Raw genomic sequence first — 18,844 nt, 5'->3', positions numbered from 1 at the left:
GTCACTGTGACACTGGAGAGGCCCAGGTTGTACGTCACCCAGGGAGTGCAATAGGGGTGTGTTTGTGTGAGTGTGAGCGAGAGAGTGCGCAAGAGTGTGTTTGTGCGAGAGTGAGCGAGTGGGAGGGAGGGAGGGAGAAAATACATATGTGGGGGGTTGGGGGGTGTAGTAGAATTAGTTCACGACCAGAGGGTGCTGTTGTTTGTCACAAGCAGAGCACAGGTGCTCTACAAAGCAATTTGCAATTTCATACTAACTTCCAAGATGTCCCTCAATAAATAAAAATTTGGGGAACTAACAAGCCAATCTGATCAACAGATATGTGCTGATCTCTCAAGTTATCTGTTGTCTTAAACAAAAATGCATCATCCAATTCTGGAGACAAGAAAACCCATTGCATACTCAGCAGAAATAACTACTGCAAAGTTAACAAGTTAAACTCTTCCATTTTAATAATGACCATAGATAATTCTGAACTAAATGGGGATAATTATTTTTAAATATTTTGTTCACTATCTTACTCTAACTAAATAGCTAAATAGTTCAAAACTTTAAACGTTTGCATTAAGTGCGAGCAGTACTTTTACATATGAACCTTGGTTACATCACTCAAATAATGGCAAAGTTGTTGACAACACCTTTGTAAAAGCGGTCTCTGGAAGAATGTCCGAGGGAAGCTGATCTAACTTTTTAAAAGTGATTGCCAATATTTACATTTGCACAGTTATACAAGTACAAAATCATACCTTCCAACAGGACTCACAGAATTCCTTGACATTAACTGTGCGGCAAAGCGTAATGATAAATCCCGGAAGAGACTCAGAAGGCAAAGAATTATAGCAAACAATAGCATCAAGGACTTGCAAGGAAATCTGAAAGAAAAGATTTTTCTACACTAAAATTTGTTAAATATCACTGTGACAGTACAAATTATGCTGTGCTATATTTACATTTAGATGGATATATAAAGATTTAAATACACACAGACTCACACAAAATGAAGTTAGAGAAAAGGAATGAAAGGGAAAGCAAGAAGAAAATTTGGGAACAGTTCTTGCACAGCTAATAAATGTTGACAATCACTGCTTAGGCACAATTTATACTTTGCTATACTTTCAAACTTGCCAAAAACAATACAACCAAATTTTTAGAATATGAATCTTGAGCACAGGCAAAACTTAACATGTCTCTGATAATATGCAAAAATCAGAAAATCTTGAAATTGCTTTTACTTATTTTCAGCCAAACATCATAGTCTCAACTGCGGAACATCATTTAGCCAATGAATTATCAAATGAATGGTGGTCTGGGCAGCCATGATAGATCCAAGTAAAACAGCAAACCACTGTCAAAAATAAATACACATATGGCACGTGGAGATCACACCAGTGTGGCTCCTAGGATACTACAAACATACATTAGGAGTGGACCAAATCAGCCTCTTGAGCTTGCTCTACCATTGATTAACCTCGAGATCATGGTTTATTTGATTGCAATCTCAAATACACATTCCCATACACCCTGATAACAAATATTTTTAACGGTGAAAAGTTGACAGACCACAACAGAGATAATTGGAATTGCAGATGCTGGAGAATCTGAGATAACAAAGTGTGGAGCTGGATGAACACAGCAGGCCAAGCAGCATCTTAGGAGCACAAAAGCTGACGTTTCAGGCCAAGACCCTTCATCAGAAAAATTTTTCTGATGACGGGTCTAGGCCCGAAACGTCAGCTTTTGTGCTCCTAAAAGGCTGGTTGGCCTGCTGTGTTCATCCAGCTCCACACTTTGTTGTCTTAGAGACCACAGCACTTTGTTTGATTGGACTACATCTGAAAATAAGAAAGGACATTGCAAAGAGTTATTTGCAGCTTTGGAAAAAGTGAAGCTAACTGATGTTTATGCAACTATGTTACTTTTGAGAGGCAGTGCCCAGTCAAAGCAAGATTAGCTACGTGATCAGGCCACATCTACCCATAGATAGGGTTTTGATTTTCAAGTGGTACCAGTTGTCATGGGTTCAGGAGAGCTCAGCTCAACAAACCGCTGAATGCTCGAGCTGTAATTTAGCACAGATTCAGTGAGGAGGCTGAAATGGAGAGATGCAAGGAGACCTCCATAGTTAACCGCATCAATTTCATTCTCTCCCCTTACTCAGCAAAATTGCTCTCTCCAATTTTCTATCAAAACAGCAGGAAAGCAAATATCTAGAAATGCTGAAAGAAATACTTTTTAAAAACACAAAGACAACCAGAAAGACCCTGGGTCAAATCTAGCAACCAGTGAACTAAAGACTGATCATCGCTGGGCCAAAAACTTCAAGGTGTCATTGAAGAAAGAAAAACGGCAATGGAACCAACACGTCTAGCTTTGTAATTTTGCACTGACAATACAGAAGTGTTCCTTATTTGGTCCTACACTCATGTGTGTTTGTCTATGCATGTGACTGTCTTGTGTGCATGTTAGTTAAGACAGGTAAAGTCTAAGAAACAAACTAGAAGTCACACCTTTTAAACTGCTCTTTTTACATTTAAAAGAGTCTTGCAACAGTTTTTTTTAAATTGTTACTGAAGTAACTTGGTGCAGATTATATCTATTCTCATTAATGGCAAGTCAGAGGCAAAATGGGATATGGGGTAGTTTAATTAAATCCTAACATTTGTCATGATACTAGGAATAGTGGGCTTGATTTCCAGTGCACTTCCCCAGTGGGTCATGACACACTCAAGGGCTTTACTTCCTTTTCAGGAAGGGCATTCCAAAGACTCTCAACCCTCAGAAAAAGTTTCATCTCATCCGTTTTAAATTGGTAACCCCACGTTTGAAAAGTGACTGCTAGTTTGAGATGTTTTATTTGAAGCATCATCTGCATGTCAATTCATGCTTAATTTGCATTAGTTTTAATGCATGTTTAGTTAAACATCGTAACATCTTAACAAATTTTCATGCACTCAAGTCTGACATTTATAAAAGAACAGCAGTTTTACTTGTAAGAGTTCTGAAAGCAGATGAACATTTTGGTTTGAGTGTGATACAAGATCTATTATACATTCTCACTTGGCAGCCTGCGCTTACATTTTCTACAAGCGTGACAGTCACATCTTCATCACACAAGCTAACTACTCTAAAAGTATCAATCTTCAGGAATGAATATCCAGATCACATCAACTCATTAATTCATGATACCTATATGAAGAAGTCACAAAAACGTAAGGGCTCGTCTAATTTAGGAGTTTGATTCAGTTGCCAACAAAAACACTTACAGGCACAGGTACACTGCATTTACCCAAAAGGTTTTACATGAAAACAATACATAGCATACTATACAGATTTATGTTTGCGGCTATACGCAACTTCCTAAGTACTTTAAAACACTCTCCTGAAAACTGATAAGTACTGAAAATCTCCACAGTAACACAAGATTAAGTGTACATGCTGAATATCAGACACTAACCTCTATATCAGTTGGCACTGTGGTCAGGTTACAAAGAACACAAATTTTACTGTAAAAGAACAAAGCAATATATTACTGTATCACTACAGACAGTAAAAAACACTTGGAACTTGAAATAAGCAAATTAATTACATACAAACCTTACAATAAAATAGTAAAGTTCAAAATTACTCCCAGCTGTTTTGCTACTATTTTACAGCTATGATTTTGTATTTAAAAAGGTTTTAGACAATTCTACACACAACTCTTTTAATAATATGAAAAAAGGCACCAAATGGGTAATATCAGAATGAAGTGCAGAAGAATTGGTGCTACAGTATGCCTGCCAATACAGACGTGCTGTACATTAAATATTTTAATGGATTCAATCAAAAGTAACAGACAGTCCGTCAAGTTCTTGTATAACAAACTGTGCTGCATGTAAATCAAGCTACAGCCTAAACCAGTTACAATGGGTCACTTAGCTTGATCGTAAGTATTGGTTTTAGACAGTAGCAGCAAGCTATATTGAGTTCTCCAAGATAGAAAAATTGGACCTAGGATGGAAGGCACAGGGAACATACAGGGAGAACTGAAGCCAAAATTTTACCTTTGGTTTATGACAATTGCCGTTCATTAGGTCTACAAAAGTCAACTCAGGCCTTGCATATGACAATAAAAATTGAGAAGCTCATACATCAGGCTACCACAGGCTTTAGCTTCACACGGCTCAGAGGATTTGTGTTGATAAACAGTTTAGATGATTCTGACCATCAACCATACTCTAACAAATTTAATGAAACACCCGCACATACTCACTGGACTATCTGAGCCACAATTAGATCCAGGTAGCAGCTGTTGAATTTGACGAGATTGACTAGCACCTCCAGAAACTCCACAGTGAGACCAATATCCAACCACTTGAGGACAAAAGAGGCTTTAACACAAAAAAAGAAAAACACACAGACACACAGGCAAGATCATATATTGCCTACAATGCAACTGTTTCATTCTTAGATAGCATTAAATTAATTACCAAATAATAAAATAAAACCAACCATTGGTATTCTAAGTCTTGAACAGCCAATAATTCACTACTCTCAAAATGCAGCACAGCATGTCAGGGACGACAAAATATCAACATCGGGAGATGCAGGCACACATCCTACTCTTCCGCTAAGCAAATCCTACGAGCTGAACCGCAATTTAATTACATCCATAAAAAAGTAGGGAAGCAGTCACTCTGCTTTACTCTTGATTGCTCTCCAAATAGTCATTGTCAGCCTTAAGAAAAAGGTCTGGGAAGTGGTCTAATAACTTACTGGCTGGAGAGGCTCCAGGATACAGAAATATCCAAAAAGGGGGACAGATAGAAGGATGTTGGGGTATTCTCGAAAGAAAACAGCATATTACGTGGAAAAAAGATTCCCCATGTCTATGCACTCCACGGTACAAAGTGAATACTGACTGCACCATTTCTACTGTTGGGTTGGGATTGGACTTGGGTCGGGCACACATTAAACAAATTTACAGAGACTATTTAAAAAACCTCAGCAAAGTACAGTAAACAGGACAACAGTAGTCTCCTGATAACACAGGATAATCTTTCCAGCAAAATTAAAATCAGTGGAGGATAGCCAAACTGGTAAATTATCTGCACAAAAAAGTTCCGGTTGTTTTCAGTAGTGATGTCTCCAATGTGATTGTTAGGAAGAAATTAGCAATTTGGCACTCATTCTGACTGAGAATAATGGTGTCTCAAGAAAACTGCAATTACTTATTACTCTTATAATTATAAGAATTACAAATTCACCACTTAGCTATCTGCAAGATCACTTGTTGTTATTCATGATAAAGCAATATGTCAAATGGCACAGAAATGTTTGAAAAAAATGTAAAATGTTCAAAATCTATTCTAAAGACAATTCTAAAGGATGGTTCACTTACATGTGTGGCACATACAACGGTGCTGAATTTTGAGGGAAGTGTGTGCATGCATCTCTATTCTTAATAATTTTAACATCATTACTGCAGTCAGCATAATTTGATTACTAGCAGTATGATCTCAAAACCAGATCTACAAAAATTAAGTTTGAATCTCAACAATTTCAGCATCAACTTAGCCAAAGATCTTCCTAAATACATCAGACACATACACAAGTCTTCCTCCAAATAGGTGATGTCTTTTCCATTTTCTGTTAGTGCTTTGAAGACCTCAAGTCTCTCAAGCAGGTCACCATTTACTGGGTAATCCTTGATGATGAGGAAGAAGTGCGCACGGATTGGCCCGAGTCTTTCACCCTAATTAAACAAGCGTACGGAGACAGTTTGGTAAATACACTGGAGAGGGGATTTCATAGTACAATGTGCCTTTACGCAAGTGCAACTACAACAGTAAAATATCCAAACTCGCCTTAATCATTCAACGTTATTGGAATGCTCAATTTTTCTGCCTTTCCAAGACATCGCTATGATAAAGAGAGCTTCATAACAATTTGTAATTATATCTCAAACCAGTGACTTGCTCCTGCAAATGGTTAGTCTCACTGAAGGAACAAACAGTATAGGGTAGTACCATGGCAACGGATCAAAATCCCGAATTGGTACGGACATTTTTCAACTTTTAAATTCCAAAATCTATTTATAAAGAGAACTGCTACAGACAAAAAAAAGGACTACAGATGTACATTTTGGGCTGTCTGGCAAAGTCCTGCATGGGGCACATGGAATATCACACCTGAAGACTATCAGGGAAACTCCAAACAGGGAGAGAGAGAGAGCTATGACAAGCAAAGATAACGAAGGGGCTGAATGCCTCTCCTCTCAACCCCAGGTTTTCAGCAAAGACCCACTTGTTTCAAACATTTTTTTTCTGTTTTACTTTTCCAGGAATATACAAAAAGGGCAAAGACAGACTGCAACTCTGGATCCTGTGGTTTAGTGGAAAGAGAGCTGGCAGAAGGAGATGCGCTTGTGAACATAAGTTTTCATGTGTCCTATTCTGAGTTCAGGTGCTGATTGACTGTGAACTTCACAGTCAAAGAACCACAAACGGTCACTCCTTGTTTTGTAGGTATAAGTACTCTCGTCTGAGTGCTGAGCCATAACAATCCAGCAAGCCAGTCAGACAGGAACAGATCAAGAAGAATAACTACTGTTAGCAAACCTGCAGAATACAAACATTAAATGAAGTGTTCAACTAGCAATGTTCCATTATTTCTCTTCATCAGCAACTCAAAGACCGACCTGCATATCTTTAAACTTTTTATTTTTGGACTCCTGTCTTATTCCTAATCTGTGCATATTTGCATTGTGATGTTAATTATTTCTGCATTTGGTAGCAAATAAGTTCACATCTTTTTAACTCAAGAAAACCTGGTTGGGTTGGCTCATTTTAAAACATAAATTCATTTCATCTGGGAGAAAGGTATCCACAAAGGAGGGAACGTTTCTAAATTAATCTCATTGCAGCCAACTGCGGGGAGGGTGAATAAAAAAGGGAACCAGTTCATCTGTCTTCATCAGGAGCTAAGAAATGTAGGGTGCCTGTTTGGAACCATAATAATTTGGGCTCATCTGGGGTCTAGTCATAGCTGTAGGTAGACACGCACAACTTAAGAATGGAGTTCAAGGCAATGGTGAAGAAATAGCAATAGATTTCCAAGTCAGGATGGTTTATGGTTTGCAAGTTTACAGAGAATTTGAGAGCTTTGTGCCCAGCCATATCTGAAGCTAAGACCAAGTTTTATAAAAGTTTTATAAAATTCTATGATTTTGTGGGTGTTCATTCCTAAAGATTACTTTATTACAGTTTGCCAAAAAAAAAGGTGAGACCACAGTGAGATTTAAAGAAAAAGACAAGAATTTTAAAATGGAGTCTTTGTTAGGCCAGGAACCAAGGGTGAATGGGACTTGGAGAAAATTAGGATACAGCCAGAGTTGCAATAACTCAAGCTGATGCAAGGTGGACAATAGGCAAGTCCAGAAACTACTAGAATAACCAAGTGTACAGGCTATAAAGGTATGGGCGAGAATTTTAGCAGATGAGCTAACAGTCCGATGTCAGGCAATGTTATCAAACAGTGAATACTGTGGAATTAAATCAATAATATTTTTAAAGGGAATAAACTCAATTCATAAGACTGATATTGCAATAACAGAAGAAATGAAAGGATCATAAGTAGTACAGTTGGAACCGGGATAAAACTAGGATTTTGCTCACCTGCCCCTGAATAATCGCCTTCATCAGTTGCAATACTGCATGTCTAGCCTCTGAGTGATCATCAGAAATCAAATCATCCACAGCCTGCCACACAGCTTCGACCGCATGCTTTAATCACACAAAGAGCAAAAAGAGAAAATTTACATTCAACAGAATAGAAATTCTCATTCCAAGAATGAAAGGAGTTGCAGAAATCTAAACTTAGAAAGCACAGAAGGAGCTTGATGTTGTAAATGCAGCATCGAAGAAAGATATTTAGCCTGTTGCACCTATGCTGGCTCATTGAAAAAGTTATTCAGTGCACTTCCCTTGCTCTTTCCTGTAACCCAGTGTTTTTTTTTCTTCTTTTTTAGGAATACATCAACTCCTCTAAGCTTTACCATTGTATGTTTCCACCCCTTTTTAAGGCAGCACATTCTGGATTACAATTCACTATGTAGAAACAAAACATTTCATCTCATCTTTGACACTGGAAGGACCAAATTACGTCAATAACAACTGATTGTCTAAGTTGTGCTGCCGTTGTCTAAATTGTAAGAACCATAATTACTATAACCGGAGGAAAACATTACTAAAAGATGCTAAAAATATTTATTACTTCTTCAAATTTCCTGGTCCTGGCTAGGTCACAAACATGGCCAATGGTTTTTATTCTGTTGTAAAGTCCACACTCTATATTCAGATCCTGAAACAACAAAACATTTATTCTCAGTGATGACATTCTACACAAAGCAGGCAAAACAGATTTCCAAACGTAAGGAGAATACATTTTTCATTAAATGTTGAGCACTGTACCTTTAGAATTTCACCAGTTATTATGAATTCTGCAGGCTTACATTCCGTTTGCTTGGTGTTAATACGGGGTCCTATTCCCAGAAGGCTTTTGAATCGTTCACGGAGGGACGGATCTTTGCTTGTGGGTTTGGACATGTTCGTGGGGGCATTCAACCTTCCCTAAAGTGAAGTAAATACTAATGATTAAACCAAGGACCAGTTCTGCAGACCTGCACATGAATCTGTACATCCATCAGTAAGAGTGTTACTGCATTCACAAAGCAAAGTCGGTCTATCTAGAAGCACTTGGATAGAACGTTGGACAGTTTTCCTTCAGCTCAATCAAGAAACAAAATAGCTCCTATGAATGAACAGTGCAAAACTGATCCACAAGGCAGGTCCCCCAGTGTGCGTCAAATCTGGTCTTGAATAGGAACACAAGTGCTATTACTGGCCTCTTAGGCCAGGGAGTGCATTTTGGTCAGAATTCCAAACCTGGTTACTCATGAGAGGCCATTCAGTCCCTCAAGCCTGCTACGCCTTTTCAATTAGATCATGGCTGATGTGCATCATTTATCCATCTTGTACATGGATTGCATGAAGGTTGAATATGGCTTGGTTTGTAATAAAGTAAATGCTTATGGAACATTTTCTGTATATGTCCACAGATGAGCTGGTGCAAAGCAACAATGGAATGGATAGAGACAGAGGAAGCTGATGTGCTAAAAATTTTGTCAAACATTAAGATTGACAAGTCGCCAGGCCCAGACCAGATTTGTCCTCGGCTGCTTTGGGAAACGAGAAACGCAATTGCTTCGCCACTTGCAAAAAGCTTTGCATCCTCGCTCTCCACTGGAGTCGTACTTGAGGACTGGAGAGAGGCAAATGTAATTCCTCTCTTCAAGAAAGGAAATAGGGAAATCCCCAGCAATTACAGACCAGTAAGTCTCACATCTGTCGTCTGCAAGGTGTTAGAAAGGATTCTGAGGGATAGGATTTATGACCATAAGAGCATGGCTTGATTAAATGCAGTCAACACGGCTTTGAGAGGGGCAGGTCATGCCTCACAAACCTTATCGAGTTCTTTGAGGATGTGACTAGAAAAGTTGATGAGGGTCGAGCTGTGGATGTGGTGTATATGGACTTCAGCAAGGCATTTGATAAGGTTCCCCATGGTAGGCTCATTCAGAAGGTCAGGAGGAATGGGATACAGGGGAACTTAGCTGTCTGGATACAGAATTGGCTGGCCAACAGAAGACAGCGAGTGGTAGTAGAAGGAAAATATTCTGCCTGGAAGTCAGTGGTGAGTGGTGTTCCACAGGGCTCTGTCCTTGGGCCTCTACTGTTTGTAATTTTTATTAATGACTTGGATGAGGGGATTGAAGGATGGGTCAGCAAGTTTGCAGACGACACAAAGGTTGGAGGTGTCGTTGACAGTATAGAAGGCTGTTGTAGGCTGCAGCGGGACATTGACAGGATGCAGAGATGGGCTGGGAGGTAGCAGATGGAGTTCAGCCTGGATAAATGCGAGGGGATGCATTTTGGAAGGTCGAATTTGAAAGCTGAGTACAGGATTAAGGATAGGATTCTTGGCAGTGTGTTGGAACAGAGGGATCTTGGTGTGCAGATACATAGATCCCTTAAAACGGCCACCCAAGTGGACAGGGTTGTTAAGAAAGCATATGGTGTTTTGGCTTTCATCAGCGGGGGGATTGAGTTTAAGAGTCGTGAGATCTTCTTGCAGCTCTATAAAACTTTGGTTAGAACGCACTTGGAATACTGCATCCAGTTCTGGTCACCCTATTATAGGAAAGATGTGGATGCTTTGGAGAGGGTTCAGAGGAGGTTTACCAGGATGCTGCCTGGACTGGAGGGCTTATCTTATGAAGAGAGGTTGACTGAGCTCGGACCTTTTTTCATTGGAGAATAGGAGGAGGAGAGGGGACCTAATTGAGGTATACAAGATAATGAGAGGCATAGATAGAGTTGATAGCCAGAGAGTATTTCCCAGAGCAGAAATGGCTAACACGAGGGGTCATAGTTTTAAGCTGGTTGGAGGAAAGTATAGAGGGGATGTCAGAGGCGGGTTCTTTACACAGAGAGTTGAGAGAGCATGGAATGAGTTGCCAGTAGCAGTTGTGGAAGCAAGGTCATTGGGGACATTTAAGAGACTGCTGGACATGCATATGGTCACAGAAATTTGAGGGTGCATACATGAGGATCAATGGTCGGCACAACATCATGGGCTGAAGGGCCTGTTCTATGTTCTATGTTCTAATTCTGGAGGCATATCTTGGCATGAGCTAAGGGACCAAACTGCAGGAACATAAAACATTTGAGTACAGGTTGAGCCAGAATTTAAATCAGTTAAACAAGAATAACAACAAACTCCATATTCTTGGCATCTCAATCCATCACCCTTCACTGACATCTCACACAGCGTTCAAATCTGTTTGCAATTATCAAACACGAAGACGAGGTCACAAACCAACATCACCTTCACGCAAAGAACCATGTACTTCCATCTGTGACATGAATACAACATCAGCACAACTCTTTCCTCAGTCAGCTCAGCTTTCGCAGATTTAAAAATTCTCTCTTTGGCATGAAAATAAAGTCAAACACTCAATGTACCTATGGCAAAGCAATATGGACAGAAGCAAAATTCAAGTCAGACTTGTTTAGCCTCAAAGTTCCAGGACGCACATGCCAAAGACAAAAAATAGTCTATCATCAGCTACATAACACAATATGTTATAGGGCAAAGACAGAGGAATAACATTCTCTTTGGGGTATTCAAGAACAAGGGGACATAATCTTTAAATTAGCATTATGCCATTCAAGAACAAAATCAGAAAAAGAACTCTAGCAATGGAAATCTGAAATACCCTCATAAAGATGGTAGATGCTGAGACAATTGAAGCTTGCAAGACTTGAAGGCAATGGATTCTTGTTAGGAAAGATATCATGGAACACGGAGCAGGGCTCTTGTGGTGTAGTGATAATGGGAACTGCAGATGCTGGAGAATCCAAGATAATAAAATGTGAGGCTGGATGAACACAGCAGGCCCAGCAGCATCTCAGGAGCACAAAAGCTGACGTTTCGGACATAGACCCATCAGAGAGCTGGGGGTGGTGTGGTCTTGATTTCACTTTTCGCTCCATAACAATGTAAAAATTACTTCCAAATAACACCGCAGATTGAGCAAAGTGGGTAAATGGAGTTAAGATATAAATCGGAAATTAACGGGGAAAAGACTAAGGCTGAATGGCTGTCTCCTGCTCAAATCAGCAACGACAAGGTATCTGTCACTAAATTGGTTTTTTTCTTCAGCTAACAAGGATGTTTGACATGGAGTACAGCCAATCAATTATTTGGTCAGTTTCATACAAAAATAACCACGTACTGTCCTGCTCTGAAGTTTCACATAAGCCACAACATACTGTATATTGAAGAACGGCAACAGAAGACTCTGTCAACAAGCCTGCTAATAGAACTGTCAACACAACACTCTTGGACACAAGCAACCCCAGATTCAGTCAGACATGTCAGAAACATTCAGCACTTATGGCTCCCATTAGTCACTTGAGTCTGAGAGACTACAGCCACTGCTCCCACAAATGACCTTGGTCAGGGCATACAGAGTAAGTAGTGATTCTGGCTGTGAATGTAAGCTCCCTCACTGCTACAGTCCAAAAATAAGCAACATTCATCTCCAGTAACATGCCAGTTGTTCTTCCAGTTTCTGGCTTTCCTTTGACAGCTCTGCTCCCAGACAGTATACGAAGTAGTGAGTGTTGGCACAAAATTTAATTTGCAAACATTTTGCCAAAATGCTAAAGAAAACAGAAATCACACTGAAATATTGGCCAATATGATATGCACTATCATAATTGGAAAATCATCAGCCATTATCCCATATAATTCTCCCAGTTGGACAGCTGGATGCAATTTGCAGTCTAGACTTAGATGACAATTTGTACTTGCTGTAAATAAATTAGGGAGATAGTGGGATCATGGTAATATCTCTAGGTTAGTAATCCACAACCTCAGGTTAATGTACTGACAACATGAGATCAAATCCCACCATGGCTGATGAATAAATCTGAATTCAACAAAGATCTAGAACATCATAACAAAGGTAGACTAATGGTGACCGTGTAATGTACTGATTGTTGCAAAAACACATTTTGCACACTAACATCCTTTAGGAAAGGAAATTGGCCTTCTTTACCTCGTCTGGTCTACGCGTGACTCTGGACCCATAGCAACGTGGTTAAATCTTAACTGCTGGCTGGGCAATTAGAGAACAGCAGTAAATGCCAGTGGCGTGCAGATCTCACAAACTAATTTTAAAAATGCCATAATGCTTCAATCCAAAGTGCTTACGTGACATCTTACACAGACAAATCAAGTAGATCAAAAGGTAGAATAATTTTAGATGCAGGTCGCACTTGCGACTAATTCGTGCACTGGTACTTGCAATCAAAGAATCCCTACAGTATGGAAACAGGCCCTTCAGCCCAACAAGTCCACACTGAACCTTAGAGCATCCCACCCAGACCCATCCCCCTATAACCCACCTGAAGCTACACCTCCCTAAACACTATGGGCAATTTAGCAAGGCCAATCCACCTAACCTGCACATCTTTGGTCTGTGGGAGAAAGCCCACGTAGACACGGGGAGAATGTGCAAACTCCACACAGACAGTCGCCCAAGGCTGGAACCAAACCCGGGTCCCTGGCACTCTGAGGCAGCAATGCTAACAGTTCAACAGAGGCACCATTTCAACAGTACACCAAAGACAACTCCACTCAAGTTCAAAAGGCAAGTTTCCATCAGTCGGACTTATTCAATTGGGATGAGGTGATATTTCAATATCACATCCAGATTTTGATAAATACAGGGACTCAATCAACAAACTAGCAACCACGCCAAGGCTCTGCCAAGTTCTCCGACAAAAGTATTGATTTAAGCCAGCAGCAGTCAACTGAAATAGCTGTTGAAGATACCAGTTAGGGTTGCTCTCCCTTAAATCCATTCTCAGAACCTCAGTGACAATCAACACAAACGTTATAGCAACTTGACCAGAATAACTGCAATATCAACTTCCACAGAATAACAGCAGACTTAAAAACAAGACAATATGTTGTGTTGATTCTAAAGCTTTTAAATGTAATGAAATATCCAAGGCATTTCAGCGATGCAAAAACACCAGATCTCAATGCAAAAGGAGATCATGAAATAATGGCTGAAAAGCATACATATTAACAGCAGCAATCTGTTCATGTGAAAAGTACTGTTTCATGAACACATCAGGACACTGGACAGCAGGAAAAAGTTACAGTAAAGCGAAAATTCACTGAATGCCATGTGAAAACTTGTTACTTGTGAGTCTAAATCTGTCACATTTTTCAATAACAAACTGATATACAGCACATAAAAGATACTCACCTTAGCACCAAATAAAAGTTCAATTCAAGGTCTAAAAAGTAAGTGCTGCCACATCTGTTTTCCCATCTGTCAAACACACAAACTGACAACTGTCTGATGTGCGGTAAAAAGAGCAAGGATGATTGCAGAACAATGATTATTTGTAAACTATATCAACCAACACAATGGGCCAGGTTTTCTGTGAAGGGGCAATCTCTCAGATTTGTGCCAGCTAGGAAGGGGGGTATGGATCCAGAGTAGGATGACAAATGTGAAGGAGATAAGGTGCTAGGCGGCAAGGTAACAATACAGCCTGCAGGGTTAGTCAGGGTCAGTGGAAGAACGAGTTGGACAGGTGTCAGGGAGTGTAGCATTGATTCTACATAGTTTGAGTCCAGTGGAGGGTGGAGGCAGAGAATGGTGGTTATTGGGTCCTGGCAGCATGAGAGTAGGTTGGGTCAGTTCCAGTGGGATTGGGATCAATGTGAGTTCCGCAGTTCATGGAGAGGGTTGTCATGTATGGAATGGGAAGCATCAGGTTAACATCTAGAGAGGGGTATAGCTCTAAGTGTGAGATGTATGTATGGAGTCTGTTAAATACTCAGGAATTACACTATGCAGTTAACAGTTCAATTTTTCATCAGCATATTACTTAATTTCATGAGAACCCTGCTAACGTCTCCATTTAAACTGGAGACGTCGGAGCTTCAAAGTAGAAGTATTTCCCAGAGGAAAGTTCAATTTCTTGAACAAATCCTTCCAGGTTTAAGCACCTCTGCCCCAGCATGAAATTCCCCAAAGGTTCATACATATCTCTCGCCTCAACCCACATACATACATCCTTCCTTCCTCTTGCATGGATTCACACGTTGCATCCCTCTCCCCAATTCCATGGGTTCATGTGCGTTCTCCCCTCCCAATTTCCCTCCCTCCTCCATCCCCCCCTTCCTCTATGGGGAATTCTCCTCTGCCATGGAGGCCCTCCCTTCACTCTCCTCTCAAGGGCGCCGCTGACCTTCTCCCCCTCCTCCTCTCCTCTCCTCCTCCTTCCCCTCTCCTCGGATTATACCTTCCTCCCCAGGGCTTCACGCCCCCTCCCTCACCTTCCACTGCCCCTCCCCCACAGCGGTCAGGAGCTGCTTGCTGCAGTGGCCTCCCCCTTTTGGCAGGTCCAGACTCGGCCTCACTGCCCGAATGCAGTCCCCCTCCCCCTGACCCTCAGCGCCGGTTGCCACTCACCCTGCCGCCTAATCCGTGCTCGGCCACCTCAGTCACCCATTCCCACCAGCTCCTGGCTCCCGCTACAGGCCCAGCCTTCCAGGAACTGACGTCACACGTATATGTACTTCCGTCGTTGGCGTGCGTCTCAGCGCGGTGCCTGTCAGGGATTGTAGGCCCGTTGTAGTTTTGGCACAGACGTTATTCCCATTCATTGCTGTATGGTTAATGTTCTCCCTAAGACTAGCATTTATTGCTCCCAGCTCTCCGACCATCCTTAATAAGTTCTGAGCTTTCATAAATGGCAATGAATTGTTCCTGGGCGGCACGGTGGCTCAATAATAGTAGGAGCTGCAGATGCTGGAGAATCTGCCATAACAAGGTGTAGAGCTGGATGAACACAGCAATAGGCCGCTCTGATGAAGGGTCTAGGCCCGAACGTCAGCTTTTGTGCTCCTGAGATGCTGCTTGGCCTGCTGTGTTCATCCAGCCTCACATTTTGTTATCTTGGATTCTCCAGCATCTGCAGTTCCCATTATCTCCAATAGACCCGAAACGTCAGTTTTCCTGCTCCTCTGATGCTACTTGGCCAGCTGTGTTGATTCAGCTCCCCTGGTATCCTGATGGCTCAATAGTTAGCATTGCTGCCTGACAGAGAGGGTTCGATTCGTCCCCCCGGTCGACTGTGTGGAGTTTACACATTCTCGTTATTTCTGCGTGAATTTCCTCCAGGTGCTCCGGTTTCCTCCCACAGTCCAAAACCGTGCAGGTTAGGTAGATTGGCCGTTCTAAATTGCCCATAGTGTCCAGGGATGTGCAGGCTCAGTGGATTAGCCGTGTTAAATGTTGCAGGGATAGGGGTGTAGTTCTGAATCGGATGCTCCTCGGACGGTAAGAGTCGATGGGCCGAATGGCCTGCTTCCCCACTGGATTGTATAGAACTGAACAAGAATGCAAACACATGGACAATTCATGCATAGAAGTAGGAAATTAAAGTAGTCCATAAAACTGAAATATTAGCTCTAGCTGAGTGGAAGTTTGATTTATAAAGCAGTGATATCAGTCCTTTCGGTTGAGTACATATAAAATTGAATGAAGGATTCATCCTTGTAAGAGCATATGTTGTTTGCTGATTAATAAAAGAACATCATTTTTCAGAATTAAAATGTAACAACAAGCATGAGTAGAACGTACAAATCAGCCATGATATACTGAATCATTGATTAGTAAGGAACATTTTGGGTGAGGTTTCATTAAATCTAAACTATTGAAAGTATTTTCAAGGAACAGTACAGGGCGCACGTTCTAAAATACAAACTGTTCCGATTGATCAGCCTTCCAGGGTTTCAATGTAAGTCACTTATGGCTATCAGGATGTGATTTTAATTGTATAAACTACTCCAATGAGGTAAGAAGATGTCCTTTCAAATATAAAGACATCTCTGTTGAGGGAAGTGTGAAGAATAACATTTGTATGATCGGCAGAACCAAACGACTGCACTGCATGAATGTGAAATTTGTGCAGCCTCCTCAACTATGAGCGTACATAAAGAAATTGTGTTCTGCTATGTTACAAAAATGGTCAGACTTCAAAAGAATTTTGTTGGTGTTAAAATGCATTGGATTGTCATTGAAGTGAAATAGAAATGTTGATTCTTACTTCACATGATGTTCAGTGCATTTAAATTAGTAGATGGAAGATGATGTGAACCGTATGTTCCATTGCCAGATGTGTGCTGACAGTATTCAGACAGTACATCAGAAGACTGACCCTGGAGAGGTTTTTTTTGTAAAGCAATAATAGACCAAATAGATCATGAGAAAAATGTGAATGTTAAATGAGTACAAAAAGAGCCACTCGGCTCTTCAAACTCAGCTCTTCAAGATTACACAGAAAGTGTCATTATTTCTTTTTCTACCTCACCCCAGCTACTGCTGAAATAATCATCTCTTCCTCAGCTCTAAATCTGGCTTCTCCACTGCCCTCATAAGTTGTACTTTTGAACTCCACTATGACTTCCATAGGAAACATAAGCAAAAATATCCCTTTCATTCCTTCAAATCCGCTCCATAATTAAATAAAATTATCACTGAGTAAGGGTTCCTGTTTCACACAGTCTGCTTCCTTCAGTTTGTTTCATTTTAAGATCCACTTATTTATCATCCATTTTACTCATTGACTTCCACTGGATCACCATTTGAATTTCAGAGTTCTTAGGCTGATCCACATCTTCCAGGGGCTCATTGTACCCTAACTCTGCAACATCTTCTGATGTTATGTGCCCAATTGTACCATCTGGTCCACAACACTAGCTTCTTCTTCATTGTCCACTCCCTTGATTCTATCACTGATAATAAGACCTTTATCAGTTTCGTGGATACACTGATGGAATCTCTCCACAAAAACTTCCCTCGCTACTTCTCTTCCCACCTAGAAGAATCCTTAATACCTACTCAATCAAATATGTCTCCCTAACTCCCTTTTACTCCAATGCCCAGCTATACAGCTCAGATAATGGGAAATATTGTAACTTTAATACTATCAGCTTTGCTTTGTGTTAGGAGCTTGTGAGTTTAAATCCCACTCCAGCGCCTTGAGCACAAAATCCACACTGACAATGCTGTACAGTGGAGTTGGGGGCACAAGCAGAGGTAACATCTTGCCTGCATTTACCCTGTCAAGTATTTTGTAGGTTTCAATTTAAAAAAATCAACGCTTAGTCTTTAAGATATTGGAGAATACTGGCCCAGTTTTCCAAATCTTTCTTCATAGGACTGCCCCAGCATCCCAGGAAGCAGGTGGTGAACCTTTGCTGCACTCCGTCCATATAACCTTGGTAAGCACAGAGCATTCCAGGTGTAGGCTAACCAAAATTCCATACAATTAAAGCAAAAATTCATTAATCCTGTACTCAAATCCTCTTGTGAGAAAGGCTAATATGCCTTTTGCCTTCCTAATTCCCTGCATGTTAATCTTCAGGTTCCTTTCTGTATTCTCAGTTTGCCATGTTTATAAAATCATGAGCAGCATGGACAGAGTGAACAGCCAAGGTCTTTTTCCTAGGGTAGGGCAGTCCAAAACAAGAGGACTTACATTTAAGGTGAGAGGGGAAAGGCTTAAAAAGGGCCTAAGGAGAAACTTTTTCATACAAAATATGGCGTGTGTATGGAATGAGCTGTCAGAGGAAGTGGTGGATTTGGGTACAATTACAACAGTTGAAATGTATGTGGATGTGATTATGCTTAGGAAGGATTTAGAGGGATATGCTGGCAAATGGGACTAGGTCAGCTTGGGATGTCTGGTCAGCATGGATAAGTTGGACCAAGAGTCTGTTTCAGTGATGGATAGTTCTATGACTTTATGTTCTTCACTAGTCACAGAGCTTCTTCAATTCCTCATGCACCACACCTCACTACCTATGTCATTCAGGTATTTTCCTAATCAACTCGCTCAGAGAAATTATAACACACCTCTGGAGCAGGTGCGACTTAAACCCAGGCCGACTGGTTCAGGGGGAGGGACACAACCACTATGCTACAAGAGTCCTTGTCCTCTCACATGTATTTTTAATTTGTTTTTATTTAACCTTTTGTTGATCAACCTGTTCAGAGAAGTTATGACACATCTCAGGAGCAGGTGGGGCTTGAACCTGGGCCTCCTGGTCCAGGGGATAGCGACACTACCAATGCACCACAACATGGCCCCTGTTCCCACGTACAAATCATTGTTATATACTGTGAGTACTTTGGGCTCCAAAACTG

The 18,844-nt window shown here is 40.9% G+C and overlaps 1 protein-coding gene across 9 annotated transcripts in view; it reads right to left on the bottom strand.

Moving 5' to 3' along the window:
* tsc2 (TSC complex subunit 2) overlaps nucleotides 1-15,188 on the bottom strand; it is a 77,477-nt gene extending 62,289 nt beyond the window's left edge. For 7 of the 9 annotated variants that reach the window (XM_048551752.2, XM_048551755.2, XM_048551753.2 and 4 more), the window contains exons 1-8: nucleotides 15,104-15,188; nucleotides 8,451-8,609; nucleotides 8,254-8,340; nucleotides 7,656-7,763; nucleotides 5,590-5,734; nucleotides 4,253-4,370; nucleotides 3,455-3,503; nucleotides 747-872 (exon numbers count right to left, since the gene is read on the bottom strand). In XM_048551752.2, coding sequence (XP_048407709.1) covers nucleotides 747-872; nucleotides 3,455-3,503; nucleotides 4,253-4,370; nucleotides 5,590-5,734; nucleotides 7,656-7,763; nucleotides 8,254-8,340; nucleotides 8,451-8,585 — 768 coding nt within the window. In that variant the 5' untranslated portion in view covers nucleotides 8,586-8,609; nucleotides 15,104-15,188. Of the gene's footprint in view, nucleotides 1-746; nucleotides 873-3,454; nucleotides 3,504-4,252; nucleotides 4,371-5,589; nucleotides 5,735-7,655; nucleotides 7,764-8,253; nucleotides 8,341-8,450; nucleotides 8,610-15,103 lie in introns of those variants that run through there. The other 2 variants (XM_048551758.2, XM_048551759.2) reach the window with 1 other exon arrangement.
* Between the last annotated feature and the right edge of the window lie 3,656 nt (nucleotides 15,189-18,844).

This window comes from Stegostoma tigrinum, chromosome 23 (assembly GCF_030684315.1).
Source record: "Stegostoma tigrinum isolate sSteTig4 chromosome 23, sSteTig4.hap1, whole genome shotgun sequence".
Taxonomy (NCBI): Eukaryota; Metazoa; Chordata; class Chondrichthyes; order Orectolobiformes; family Stegostomatidae; genus Stegostoma; species Stegostoma tigrinum.
The sequence above is the reverse complement of the archived record's forward strand: the minus strand, read 5'-3'. Positions and strand labels throughout refer to the sequence as shown.